This window comes from Euleptes europaea, chromosome 1, assembly GCF_029931775.1.
Source record: "Euleptes europaea isolate rEulEur1 chromosome 1, rEulEur1.hap1, whole genome shotgun sequence".
NCBI classification, from domain to species: Eukaryota; Metazoa; Chordata; class Lepidosauria; order Squamata; family Sphaerodactylidae; genus Euleptes; species Euleptes europaea.
Genome location: NC_079312.1, coordinates 9,495,943 through 9,509,736, shown reverse-complemented (window position 1 = coordinate 9,509,736; position 13,794 = coordinate 9,495,943). Strand labels below are relative to the sequence as shown.

General features: G+C 45.8%; 1 protein-coding gene across 1 annotated transcript; it reads right to left on the bottom strand.

Annotated features, from left to right (window-relative positions):
• Positions 1 to 1,081: 1,081 nt before the first annotated feature.
• Positions 1,082 to 6,296, bottom strand: LOC130486390 (zinc finger protein OZF-like). Its single transcript, XM_056859694.1, has 4 exons — positions 6,282 to 6,296; positions 5,249 to 5,319; positions 3,377 to 3,387; positions 1,082 to 2,505 (listed from the first exon to the last, which is right to left on the bottom strand). The coding sequence occupies exons 1-4, from the start codon at positions 6,294 to 6,296 to the stop codon at positions 1,082 to 1,084; spliced, it is 1,521 nt and encodes a 506-aa protein (XP_056715672.1).
• Positions 6,297 to 13,794: the final 7,498 nt, after the last annotated feature.

Sequence of the window (13,794 nt, the reverse complement as noted above, 5' to 3'; positions counted from 1 at the left end):
AAAGACTAACAACAACAACAACAAAAATTCTGGCAGGGTATGAGCTTTCGTAAGCTCATACCCTGCCAGAAACTATTTTTGTTAGTCTTTAAGATGCTACTGGACTCTTGCTCTTTTCTACTACTGCAGACAGACTAACACGGCTACCCACTGTGAGAAGACAAGAGTCACTGGAAAAGACAATCATGCTAGGAAAAGTTGAGGGCAGCAGGAAAAGAGGAAGACCCAACAAGAGATGGATTGACTCAATAAAGGAAGCCAGAGCCCTCAATCTGCAAGATCTGAGCAAGGCTGTCAGATAGGGCATTTTGGAGGACTTTGAATCATAGGGTGGCCATGAGTCAGAAGCGACTTGACAGCACTTAACACACCCACACACACAGGAATTTGTATATAATTATTATCTATCTGACAAAAGGAGCTTTGACTCTTCAAATTGTACACACACACAAAATCTTGTTGGTCTCTAAGGTGCTAGTGGACTCATAGAAACAGAAAGCTATCCAGGGAAACCTCACTTGTTTATCACATCAATATGTTTATACAGGAAAAACAGCGCTCTTATGCTAAACCTTTCTAACTTAAACATGTGATCATCTAAATAAATGTTTGGTTCTTAACTATTAGTGAGATAACTGAACAGGTGTGTCTAAAAATACATCTGATTCATGCTCGTTATCTTTTTAAGCAAGATTAGAAGGCCAAACATAACTCTTAGTTGGTAGGCAATAAATTTAACATTTCAGCAACTACTTTTATTAACCGTTCAAGAGAAAAGTAAAACCTTATGCAATCAGACTAATCACCTGACAAACCTGATACAAGCTCACAACTACATGAAAACATGCAGGATCACCAAGAAAATTTGTGATCTAATGCAAATTGTGCCATACTGCCACCCTCAGAACAAATCCTTACTGCCTTTCCAGTGAGATCTATCTGAAGTGTTGTTCATGGCTAAAACTCCTTCCACAATCTGAGTATTTATATAATTTCTCCCTGGTTTGAACTTTGTATGGTTCCTATGGTTACAGTACAGTTTCTGAGCAGATGCAAACTCTTTCCAAGAGTTTTTATAGTTTCAACTCTGTTTATAGTCTGTGGTTGTTGTTAAGGTGTGAAATACGGGGTTAGGTCTTGTTACAGTCTGAGAAGCTACATGGTTTCCCCTCTTGTGGGTCCTTTGATGTTGTTGAAGGTTGGATTTCTGAGTGAATTTCTTTCCACACTCTAAGCATTCAAAAGGTTTCTCCCCTGTGTGGATTCTTTGGTGCTGCTGAAGAGTGCCACTCAAGCTGAACCTCTTTCCACACTCTGAGCATTCAAAAGGTTTCTCCCCTGTGTGGATTCTTTGATGTCGCTGAAGATTGACACTCCAACTGAATTTCTTTCCACATTCTGAGCATTCAAAAGGTTTCTCCCCTGTGTGGATTCTTTGATGCTCTTGAAGATGCCCTCTGCAGCTAAAGCTCTTTCCACACTCTGAACAGTCAAAAGGTTTCTCCCCTATGTGGGTTCTTAGATGCCTTTGAAGATTGCCATTCTGACTGAATTTCTTTCTGCATTCTGAGCATTCAAAAGGTTTCTCCCCTGTGTGGTTTCTCTGATGCTCTTGAAGTTCACCACTGCAGTTGACGCTCTTTCCATACTCTGCAGATACAAACGGTTTATCTCTTGTGTGGGTTCTCTGATGTCTCTGAAGATGGCCTCTCCATTTGAAGTTCTTTCCACACTCTGAGCACTCAAAAGGTTTCCCCCCTATGTGGGTTCTTAGATGTCTTTGAAGATTGCCACTCTGACTGAATTTTTTTCCACACTCTGAGCATTCAAAAGGCTTCTCCCCTGTGTGGGTTCTTAAATGCTTTTGAAGATCGTCACTCCTACAAAATCTCTTTCCACACCCTGAGCACTCAAAAGGTTTCTCCTCTGTGTGGGTTGTTTGGTGCACAAGGAGCTGTAATCTGCATTTGAAATACTTTCCACATGGAAAACATATATGCGCTTTCCCATCAGAGTAATGCTTTCCACTCTCTAAACAGATAAATGTCTCCCCTCCTGAATGGTGGGAACTGTCTCTCTGGTGTTGAGTAAGGTTTGATTTCTCTGAGAATCTCTTGCCACAGTCTGAGCAGCAATACAATTTCTCTCCTATATGGATTCTTTGATGTCTCATGAGCTCTTCTCCACAAAGGAAGCCCTTTCCACATTGCAAGCAATTATGGGCCTTCTTTTCAGGGTGCTTTTGCAAATCGAAATCATATTGAGTTTGATCTGAGAAATTCAATTCGCAGTCCAAACATTTGTATGTTTCCTTTGCCATATGAATTATTTCATGGAAATCCTGTCCTTGGCATGGAATGGGTTTATCCCTGGTCTTCTCTATATGGCTTCCCAACTGCCTCTCTGGTACATCTTGATCCCTGAAGTTACAGTCAGCCTCTTGTTCCTTGTGTCTTTCCAATGAGAACCCCAGCGATTCCTTAACCATCTCCTCGACATCTTCTGCTGGAATCAAGAGAGATCCAATCAGCATTCATGCAAAAAGCCAAGCCACAAATCAGGCAATCTTGATGGAGGTGAATTTTGTTTCCTTTGTCAGAGCTTCTCCTACCGCCCCCCCCCCCACTCAACCTGCTGGTCACATCTAGTGCTGTTTTGATATTCTGACTATCCCTCCCCTCTCCAAAACTCTCCAATATGTACTTTAAGGGGGGGAAAGTGGCAAATAATCATTCCTCTATCCTTCACATTTGTCATGCCATTTAAGTCTTTTGATGATTGAATACAAGAATTTATCATAGTATCCAGTCCTGCGACTGCACAGAGAGTTTCCATCTTGTTGTGACAAGAGCAACGAGCAGCCACCTAAAATAAAGGCTGGATGAGGGGAGTTAGAACCTAACCAAGTGAACCCCACAATTCAAAAGGGACCCCCATGGTTTTTGGAAAAGGTGCAAATTGTTGGGGGGAGGGCAGACCAGGAAGCATCTGAGTATTCTAGCAAACAGGAGATGGGGCTTTGTCCTCATCCAGCTGGGCTGTTCTCAAGTTACCAGGCCCATTATCCAGGGTACCACAGCCCCTCAAGAGCCGCAGCTGAGCTCAGCCCCTGAAAGAGCTTCTGAGACAGATTTCAGGGCCCAGAAGGCCTCCCTCCCCCAGTACCCAGCAGGATTTATAATTCTACCAAAACCAAGAGTTGCTAAGAAGTGAATCTGAGATCCTCTATGGCTATTCCTTGCCATAACCATGAAGGATACCCACTTGCAGCCAGCTCATCTGTGAAGGAAATATGCTCCTGAGATCCTCTTGAGAAACTCTTCAGCCCTCTTCTGGATGCAAGGCTTTTGTCTGTCTCCACTGCAGTCTCTCTTACAGTCCTGGCTTCTTGGGCAGAGAGAAAGAGAAAAGATGATCATTCTTATACTGAGAAGGACAAAAATCCAAAGAAAAATTCCTCTGGAAGGATGGAAACGTGGTCAAGATCAAAGCACACAATCCTAACCAGTATATATGGGATGGATCAATTCCAGATGACAGTCAGAGTGGATGACCATAATCCCATCTGGGGGAAAGGCATGTTTGTAATGGTTGGCAACTGAGAAGTTAGGATATGGCCCCTTCCACAGTCTTTCAAAGGGCCTCTCAGCCCAGCCTTGGCCTGAGGCCAGGACACCTTCTCTGCCTTGGGTGATGGCCACAACACTGGCCTCAATGGCCCCTGGGCCAGCCAGGCGGTTTGGGTCACTCTACCTGGTCATGCTGAACATCGTTTTCGCTGCCACCCTACCATGTCAAGGTCCCCAGCGGGGGCCAAGTAGCTGGGCAGGCCTTATTTCACTGGGATCTTCACGGCTGAAATGGTCTCTCAAGATAATAGCCATGGATCTTTACTATTATTTCCAAGAAGGCTGGAACATTTTTGATAGCATTGTCGTTAGCCTTAGTTTAATGGATCTGCCAACATGGAAGAATTGTCAGTTCTACAGTCATTCAGAATGGTAAATATGATGCTAAACCCTACTACTTACTCGACTATGGAAAAGTGACACTCTCCCCCATGGCCCTATACCAGTGGTTCCCAAGCTTTTTTTGACCAGGGACCACTAGGACTTTTTTGTTCGGTACAGGGACCCCAAGGTTCAAAATAAAAATTCTGAGAATTTGAAAATAAACTTTAATCATAACTGTTAGAATAATATTTGAATATATATTTTTATAATAGAGAACCTTTCATTGAAAATATTAATTTATTATGGGTTTATAACTTTGTTTCGCGGACCTTAATTTAGTTCTTGCGGACCCCTGGGGGTCCACGGACCCCCGGTTGGGAACCAGTGCCCTATACAGATCCATCGTTAAGTGGAATTTAGTAGATACTGTAATGGGTCTGGAAAGTTCAAAGAATGCCTCTGTGTATCTAGTGAGACCTGTGCCCTGCAGGACTTGGCATAGTTCCGCAGGGCCTGTAAGATGGAAATGATCTGACAGGCTTATGGTTGAGGACAGTGATGGCATTATATATTATCTGGCCTCCCCTCCACTTATCCTTCCTTCTGGTCCTGGTCTCCTTCCTCCTGGAGCAGCTGAGATTGCTGCAAGGCTGGTTCGCCTCCCTGTTTACCATGTATAGCCCACCATTGCCACATTGGAGTATAGTTAGGGTGCCATTTTATTGTAATTAGATTAGGACTGTGGTTTTATTTATGCGTTTTAATTGTATTTATCTATATTTATGGTTTATTGATTTAAGCCGCCCTGGTCCCGGCTTGCCAGGAAAGGGTGGGGTATAAATAAATATATATATATTTTAAAAATGATTAATTGCTGTTCAGTATTTTGATTCATGCATCATCCCAATGGTAATAATTCGTACTTTTGGCACCTACGAAAGATCCTTACCTAGAAAGGCCACGCTCCCACAGTTTTCTAGCATTACTTCCCTGTAGAGAGCTCTTTGGCCTGGATCCAGCAGGGCCCACTCTGCTTCAGTGAAATACACGGCCACCTCCTCAAAGGAAAACAGACTCTGAAAGAAAAAACAGATTCTCTTGTCAGAGATCATGCCAGGCAAAATGCACTGTAAAAGGAGGCGTTCTGAGAGGGTGCAGGATGAAGAGCTTGGCATGGTTAAAGCGAGTGGCATTCAGAGCCTCTCTTACTCAGACACTTTAGTAGCTACTGCAGGAGCAAAGGCCCCCTTGAGAAAGAAGGGGGACCAAGGCTGTCCTCTGCTCATCTCCCTCACCTGGACTGTAGCTGCAGCATCTGTTTCCACACCTCTGCAAAGATGACGGCTCGGCAATGTCTCTTCACTGCCTACAAAAGAGACAAAATTGAAAGGCAGAGTGTTAGCTTAGACCTTCTGTTTCATTTGCTTCTTTGACTCCTGCTTCACGCACCTTCATTCCCAGGGCTGTGAAACCTTGCTCTATACATACTCAACAGAACCAGATACCCAGTTTTCAGACTTCTGTGAGAGGTGATTAATGTCCTGTTAACTCTCAAGCTCTAAAAGGTGACTGCTGGATCAGACCAAAGGGTCCAGGCACAGGGATTCCAGCACCCCCCAGCTGGGACCTCCCACGTGCCCCTTATGTTTAGACTGGCAGGAGAACGAGAGGGGGCTGGAAGTGATCTCACACAATAGGTCACTGTAAACATCCAGCTGAAAACCCAGATGTGATTTTAGAACATCACTCGATGCTCTGGAGAATCTACGGTAACACTAATGAGTTTCCTGAGCATCTGCATCCAGGTTTTTGGCCAGATGAGACATCACGTCCACTCCATGCCCCAAATCTTAGCTCACGGGGGTGCCAGACACTGGTCTTGCATCCCTAATCCTGTATCCTGTTTCTGTGGCCCACTGGATGCCCTTGGAAAGCCTTTAAGCAGGGGCACAGAAACCAAATTATTGGCCCGTAGCAATGGGTTTTCAAAGGTATGCTGCCCCGGAACGAGGAGGTTCTATTTATTCATGGTGGCTAATAGTTGCACCCAGATTTGTCTGCCTTTACTTTTCTTAAACCAGCTGGAGATCTGCTAACAGAAAGAAGATAGGAATATTTTAATTTACGTGGAAAAGAATGGAACTGCCATCCATGAATCTGTCTAACCTCCCTTCAGGTGAGTGGCCATCACTACATTCTATCGCACTGAGTCCAACCAGCTAACTCTGTGTCACGTGAAGAAGTATTTCCTTTTTCTCCTATCCTAACTCTTATAACCAACAACTTTACAATGTAGCCCAATCCCACCCGGGCACAAGGCACCCTTACCACATGAGAGGTCATCTTGGGCATGCTCCTGGGCCTGTACCCTCTGCCACTCCTCCAACAGAGCTCCTTCCGCCTTGGAGAAGTTAGCTTCCATCTTCACAGATGGTCTCCACATCTGAAACAGCAGGAAGGGAGATGGGTAAGAGAAGGAATGGGACAAGCTGAGGAAATGGATCCTGCCCCACTCACAGACGCCTCACCCCTTTGTTGACCAGCAGAGCTGCATCAACCACAGCGGCAAGAATCAGGGGTTGGCGTTTCTTCCCAGCCCAGTGGATTCTCTAGAGGTAGAAATATCTGGCAGGGAAGCCACAGGTTAAGGTCTTTGTTGGAACGGAGTGAATGGAACCCCCTCACCTGCTCTGCCTGCCTTTTCTCCTCTGCCTGACTCAGGAGGAAACCTTCGGCCAGGGCCACTGCCTGGGAGCTGGTCTCTGGCCCACATCCTCTGACCCAGCACTGCATTTCCAGGGGCAGGATGGCCAGGAACTGCTCCAGGATCACCAGGTCCAGGATCTGCTTCTTGGTGTGCCTCTCTGGCTGAAGCCAAGGGTTGCAAAGTCTATGGAGTTGGTTGCAAACCTCTCGGGGCCCATCAGCCTCATGGTAGCAGAACTGCCGGAAGAGCCGGCTATATTCATCTGTGGTCATAGTGTCCTGATTTGGGATCTCTGCCACAGCTCTTTCCCAGAAGTCAACACCACTCTCAGCCTGGGTAGGAAAAGGGCCTTTCCTTGATTGCTTGACAATTCCAGGTCCTTCTGGGTCCTGCTCTTCCATTTCCTTTCCCTTCTCTTGGGTAGCCTCTGACTGTGGAAAGATACCCTTTTTGATGTGGCTATAAAGAGGAAGAGGAAAAGATATCAAAAAGGCTGAGAGAAACCAAAAGAGAGCAGAGCGACATCCCCAACCCTGGTCAAGAGTCACCTAAGGATTGTCTGAGTGGATCAGAAGGAGCGTCCTTGTTGTAGTGATAACATGACACATTAAATGATGTACGATTACACAATGGGAGCCATCCCACAGCAAACTATACACAGTAGTACAGACCACAGTCCCCAATCATTTATCCAAGTAACTTTGTCAATCATTTTGTACAGTGCTACCCTATTGCCTACGTAGAAAAGTCCTCTTGAATAATTCAGTTTTGCATAGTTTGCGGAAAGCCAGGAGAGTGGGCAGATCATGAGAGGGAAGGCAGGAAGGGTTGTGTCAGTGTTTGGCTCTCGAGGACCTTTCTTACATGCCCAGGGTAATGCTGATCATCACTTTGGGGTCAGGAAGCAATTTTCCTCCAGGCCAGATTGGCCAGGGATCCTGGGGGGTGTTTTGGGAGGGGGCATGGACTGAACTGAGGCTATCATATTTTGGTCACATTATGAGAAGACACGAATCACTGGAAAAGACAATAACGCTAGGAAAAGTTGAAGGTAGCTGGAAAAGAGGAAGACTCAACATGAGGTGGGTGGACTTTATAAAGGAAACCACCGCCCTCAGTCTGCCAGAGCTGAGCAAGGCTCAATAGGTCATTTTGGAGGACATCAATTCATACGGTTGCCATGAGTCGGAAGTGACTCGACAGCACTAAACACACACACACACACAATGCACAACCCTAATGCCTACTTCTGGCTGCGGGTACCTGAACAAGACGGCACAGTGGTCCACTATGTCAAAGGCAGCAGATGAATCTAGTAGGAGCCGCGAGGAGGCCTGATCTTTGTCTACATTTAGACAGAGATCGGCATCTAAAGCCAGCGGAGCCGTCTCCCTCCCGATGCCTGGTCTGGAACCGGACTGCAAGGGGTCTAGAGCAAGTGAGTTATGCAAGAAGACCCAGAGTTGGTGCTGCTGCTGCTGCTGTTCTCTGTGTCACTTTGCCTAGGAAGAGCAGATGAGAAGAGCAGGGCAATATCTGGCTCCACCATTTTTTTTAAAAAGGTTTATTTTTATAATTAAGGGGATACAGAAGGGGAAAGAAGGGAGGGGTAAAAACCGTTTGAGATACAAAAACAATACAGCAGAATCAACAGAAAAATAAACTTAGCCGAATACGATACCATATAACAAGCATGAATATTAACCAAGTAAACTAAAATATATCTAAATATGTAATTGTAAAAATATAAAAATCAATCAGATTGTTCAGCTGTTTCACAATAAAAGTGCATTACACCGTTTGGAAGCCCAGGAGTTACATGGCTCCAGCATTTTTCTGTAGGGGTGGATTTTTTTAGTAGCAGACGGATTGCATTTTGAAACGATTTAAAACCAGCAATACCGCCCCAAGGACTTACTTGTGGGTAGACCTTCCCAGGATCCGGCTGCAAGGCTTTCCCTTGCTGCTGCTGCACATCTAACCCCCCCTCCCTTTTCTGGTGCAAAGCCCCCCTCCTCCCCGGAAAAGCTCCTTTCCTCTCCCCCCCCCCATTCTTTGTTCAGCCTCTCTAGCAGACAGCTCTGCCGTTTAACCCCTTCAGTGCTGCAGACGAATGCGTTTCAGCGGCAGCCTGTGCAGCTCAGCGGGGTTGCTCTGGAGTAATTCGGCCCAGGGTTGCGCTCGCGGGGTATCGCATCCTGCTAAGCCATCGCAGAAAATGGTACTGTCGAGTGAGGGGAAGGGTATGGAAAAATTAAGGCAAACTACAGCAAGCCATGGGCACATTTTACCTCCTGCAAGCTGGGGACTCATTTTACCCACACTCGGAGAGATGGAAGGCTGAGTCATCCTTGAGCCAGCTGTCAGGATCGAACTCTGCACATGAGCAGAGGACTCCAGTGCTGCGGCATACCACTCTGCACCACGGGACTCCTAGCCTGTCATTTAACCAACTTCTAATTCATCCCATGACTGCTAAGTGGACTCAGGTGTCTTTGGTGAGGCACCGTGTCAAAAGCCTTTTAAAAGTCCAAGTATATGGCAGCGTGGCATAGTGGTTAAGAAGGGCACACTCTAATCTGCATTCATGGCCCATGACCAATGCTGATTTCTCCCCACCCGTCTCTCCCCTGGACATCACAGACTCTTCTGCATATCACACCTCATCCCATCAAGCCTGCTATTCACATTTGCATACTGTTCTTCTACTTAAAGACCGATGGATTCACATTCTAGCTGTATCTGAAGAAGTGAGCTGTGGCTCACGAAAGCTCCTACCCTACCAGAAAATATTTTTGTTAGTCTTTAAGGTGCTACTGGACTCTTGCCCTTTTTGACTAATATTTACATACTAATGCTTGTCTGAATTCACTCTCCTCTACTTAAAGACAGATGGATGGATTCACATTCTAGCTGTATCTGAAGAAGCGAGCTGTGGCTCACGAAAGCTCACCCCCTGCCAGAAAATATTCTTGTTAGTCTTTAAGGTGCTACTGGACTCTTGCCCTTTTTGACTACTGCAAACAGACTAACACGGCTACCCACTGTGTCTAATCTGGAGAACCGGGTTTGATTCCCCACACTTCCACATGAAGCCTGCTGGTTGACCTTGGACCAGTCACGGTTCTCTCCGAATTCTCTCAGCCCTACCTACTTCACAAGGTGTTTGCTGTGGGGAAGGGAAGGCGATTGTAAGCTGCTCTGAGACTCCCTAAAGGTAGAGAAAAGCAGGGGATGGATGTTGTAAAATGGCAAAATTTAAAAAGTTGTCAGAACAAACATATCATCTGCCAGTGGAGGGCACGGCAGGATTGCTTTTCACAAATCAGCTGCAGAAAGGGTGAGTTTCCATGGGACAAACTGCTCTGAGGCTGTTTCAGTGTTGGTCTTCAATAGAACAGCTAGATCCCACATTTCGGGTTGTTCTCTACAGGGTTACTGGACTCGAATCTAGTCGCTTTTAGGGTCCTTCCACAAAGATGGGTTTTTGGAGCATCCACATGACCTCCTCTCCAAATTGTGCACCTTCTGTGCCCCCCCCCCACTTGACTGTGATATGGACAAGAAAATGAACCTAATTTGGTGTCATCTGCAAATTTAATGACTAGTCCCTTCACCCCCGCATCCAGATCATTTCTAAAAATATTGAAAAGTATTGAGCCCAGAACCGAGCCCTGTGGGCACCCCACTGGTCACCTCCCTCCATTCAGATGAAATGCCATTGACAGCTCCTCTTTGAGGGTGTCTCTCTAACCAGTTCCCTATCCACCTAACTATCCTAGAGTCCAGTCCACAGTCTTCCAGTTTACCCATCAGAATATCATGGGGCACCCTGTCAAAAGCTTTACCAAAATCATATTTTCATAGCCATTATGATTCAGGTTGACCTGTGATTGTAAAGTTGTTGGGTTTATGAGAATTGTTTGTTACCTTGAAAACTATACCTTGAATTTTGTCTTTTTGGACCAATTTCACAATTGCTTGCCAAGCCACATGGATGCTGCCATTTGTGGGCTTGAATTCCCCCTCCAACACTCCAGTTGGGAAAAAATAACTTGGGAGAGGGATCTTTGTAGCCAAGGCTGTGCTGAGTTACATATTCATGTATAGAAATAATTCCCTCCTGGGTCAGTGGATCAGGACCAGAGTGCTCAAGGATATAGAGCTTAAGGATATAGGGGCCCATCTAGTCCAGCATTCTGTTTCACAGTGGACAACCAGACATCTAAACAGGGTGACTGCAAGAGCATCGTTTTTTTTGTGCTTCCCAGCAACTGATACAGAGAGGCATACATACGGTCTCTGGTACTGGAGGGAATAGATATCCATCATGATTAGTAGCTGCTGACAGCTCCATCCTCCATGGATTTGTCCTCTCCCCTTTTAAAGGCCTTCAAATTGGCAGCCATCCCCACAACCTGGGGCAATGAGTTCCACAGTGTAATGGGAGAGGGAGAAAAGCCTCCACTCTCTCCACACCATGCATAATTTTATAGACCTCTCTCTTGTCTCTTCTTACTCACTTTTTCTCTAAGCTGAATGGTCCTCAGCGTTTTAACTGACCTTCGTTGGGCAGCTGCTCTAGCCCTTGGATAATTTTGGTTTCTTTTTTCTGCACTTTTTCAAACTCTGGCGGTGGAAAATGCCGTCAAGTCACAGCTGACCTTTGGAGACTCTTGGTGGGGTATTCAAGACAGGGGGCATTTGGGGTGGTTTGCCATTGTCTGCCTCTGCAGGGGCCTAGAGAGTTCTGACAGAACTGTGACTGGCCCAAAGTCACCCACCAAGTTTCCATAGCAGAGTGGGGATTCAAACTGGGGTTTCCCAGATCCTAGTCTGACACCTTAACCACTATACCATGCTGGCTCCTTTTCAAACTCTACAATATCCTTTTTTATTATACATCAAGGTACATCAGTAGGATTTTATACATGTATTTTTTTAATCAAGCCTTGAGTGTGCTTTGCTTTGGGAAATCAGTTCTACTAACCTACACCTTTAACTGAGCCTGGAAACGAAGCACTACCCAATGGGGTTGATGCAAGAAAGGTGTAATATTCACCTCTTGCCAGGCTCCTGAGAGTAAATGGGTTGGGCCTTTCTCTTCCAGCTTGACTTGCCAAGTTGTCTTCAAAGGCAGGGGACTGCAATACAGTAGTCTAGCCTTGAGCTTAGTCAATTCCTGTGTAGTCCAACCACCAGCAGCTCCATTGAGTCTTTCCCAATGAAGTCGTATTGGTTGGTTTAGGGAAGGACAGAACCACGGTCCCCTGCCTGCCAAACAGGGCTCTGCTACTGAGGGAAGACCTCTCCCCATCATGGAATGCCATCCACGGGCCGTGAGCCATCCACCCTCCTGTCTCCTGCTATGGCTGTCTTATCTCAGAGGAAGCCCAAAAGAGTGGCTGCATCTCATAAAATGCACCATTTTTTCTTCTGTGGTTTGCATTTTTTTAACACTTTCAAAGCTCAATATTGGGGACTTGGAAGGCAATGTCCACCTGTAATGTCCAAGGCTGAAGAATCAGACAGTTTCCTTCTCCATGACAGAGTCTGAGCTCCAGCTTAAAGGACTTACCCCCTTTGCATTCTGTCGAGAAAATCCCACTCTTTCTTTTTAACCCTTTACTGGCCTGTGTAGTTACAACTCTTGTTTTAATGATGATGTGGAACAATGACCCCAGTTTAATGGGTGCCCAGGAAAACCAGCTCTCTAATCCTGGGAGTGAAAGGGCTGGTTGTGGTTATTCAGTGGGGTTGGGAAAACAGCCAACACTTTACCTGAATCACAGTCATTACTATTTGGAAATTGCCAAACTGACCTAATATTGTATTAATTTTTTGAAACAAGAGATTTTTAGAAATGGGAAAAGAAATTACTGGAATGTTTTCCCATCCCAAATCTCTGTCAGCCTTCTTTAACAGTGCAGTCCAAAGGGAAGTTTACTGCAATGGTCTTAGAAAGTGTGATTCCGCTCAGTGTTGCTCGGTAATTCTTCTGGCTCCTGTTTGAAGGACACAACACTGGAAAAGAGATCCCGTCCAATTCCTCGAGGAGCCTCACATCTGAGGCCCAATCAAAGTCTCCAGCACAGACATCTCTGAGACTTCCAGAACATTCCAGAATCCAAAGCATGGAGAAGAAAGAGCCCTCTGGGACTCTGTGGAGCAGAGGTCCCCTAGCCCCACTTCTGGGACTGATCAACAAGATAGGACTGGAAATACCAGAGGATGATGACTCCAATTACCATCTTAGCTACTTGGTAGAGAAGGATACCATAGTCTACAGTATCGATGGAGAGTCAAAAGGGACATTCTCCACCCTCTCTGGTGTTCCCAGAATAGGTCTTCTCTCATGGTCGCTGAAGCAGTTACAGCTCCAAAATCCTGCCTGAAACATGGACTGAGAAGGAACCCACATCCAGGTGCTTGAACCTAGGGACTGATGCTGCTTGTCTCTTTAGTGGACTTTTATCTCCCACAAAAGGGTGCCGAGTTGTTTTCTGTTGCCCAAGAAGGTCGGACCAGAACCAACGGGTTGAAATTAAATCAAAAGAGTTTCTGTGTAGACATTAGGAAGAATTTTCTAACAGTTAGAGCAGTTCCTCAGTGGAACAGGCTTCCTCGGGAGGTGGTAAGCTCTCCTTCCCTGGAGGTTTTTAAGAAGAGGTTAGATGGCCATCTGTCAGCAATGCTGATTCTGTGACCCTAGGCAGATGATGAGAGGGAGGGCATCTTGGCCATCTTCTGGTCACTAGGAGTGTGGAGCGGGGAGGTAGTTGTGAATTTCCTGCATTGTGCAGGGGGTTGGACTTGATGACCCTGGTGGTCCCTTCCAACTCTATGATTCTATTCTAAGGGAGATTTCTACAGCTCTCCTATACAAAAGAAGAACTCAAAAGCCAATATTATGGCACAGAACCAATCTAAGATGTACCATTTACCAGGGCCTTTTCCAGCTCTGTGGACTGGGCTCCCTGAAGAAGTGAGGGGGGCCTTCCTTGGAGATCTTTAGGAGGCACCTCAAGGCCTGCTTGTTTGCCAGGGCTTTTGAGGCGGTCTGAATGGCAGGCATTTTTGAAGGGGGTGAGGGGGAAAAGATGTAGGGATTGCTATATTTTTTTAACTGAATTA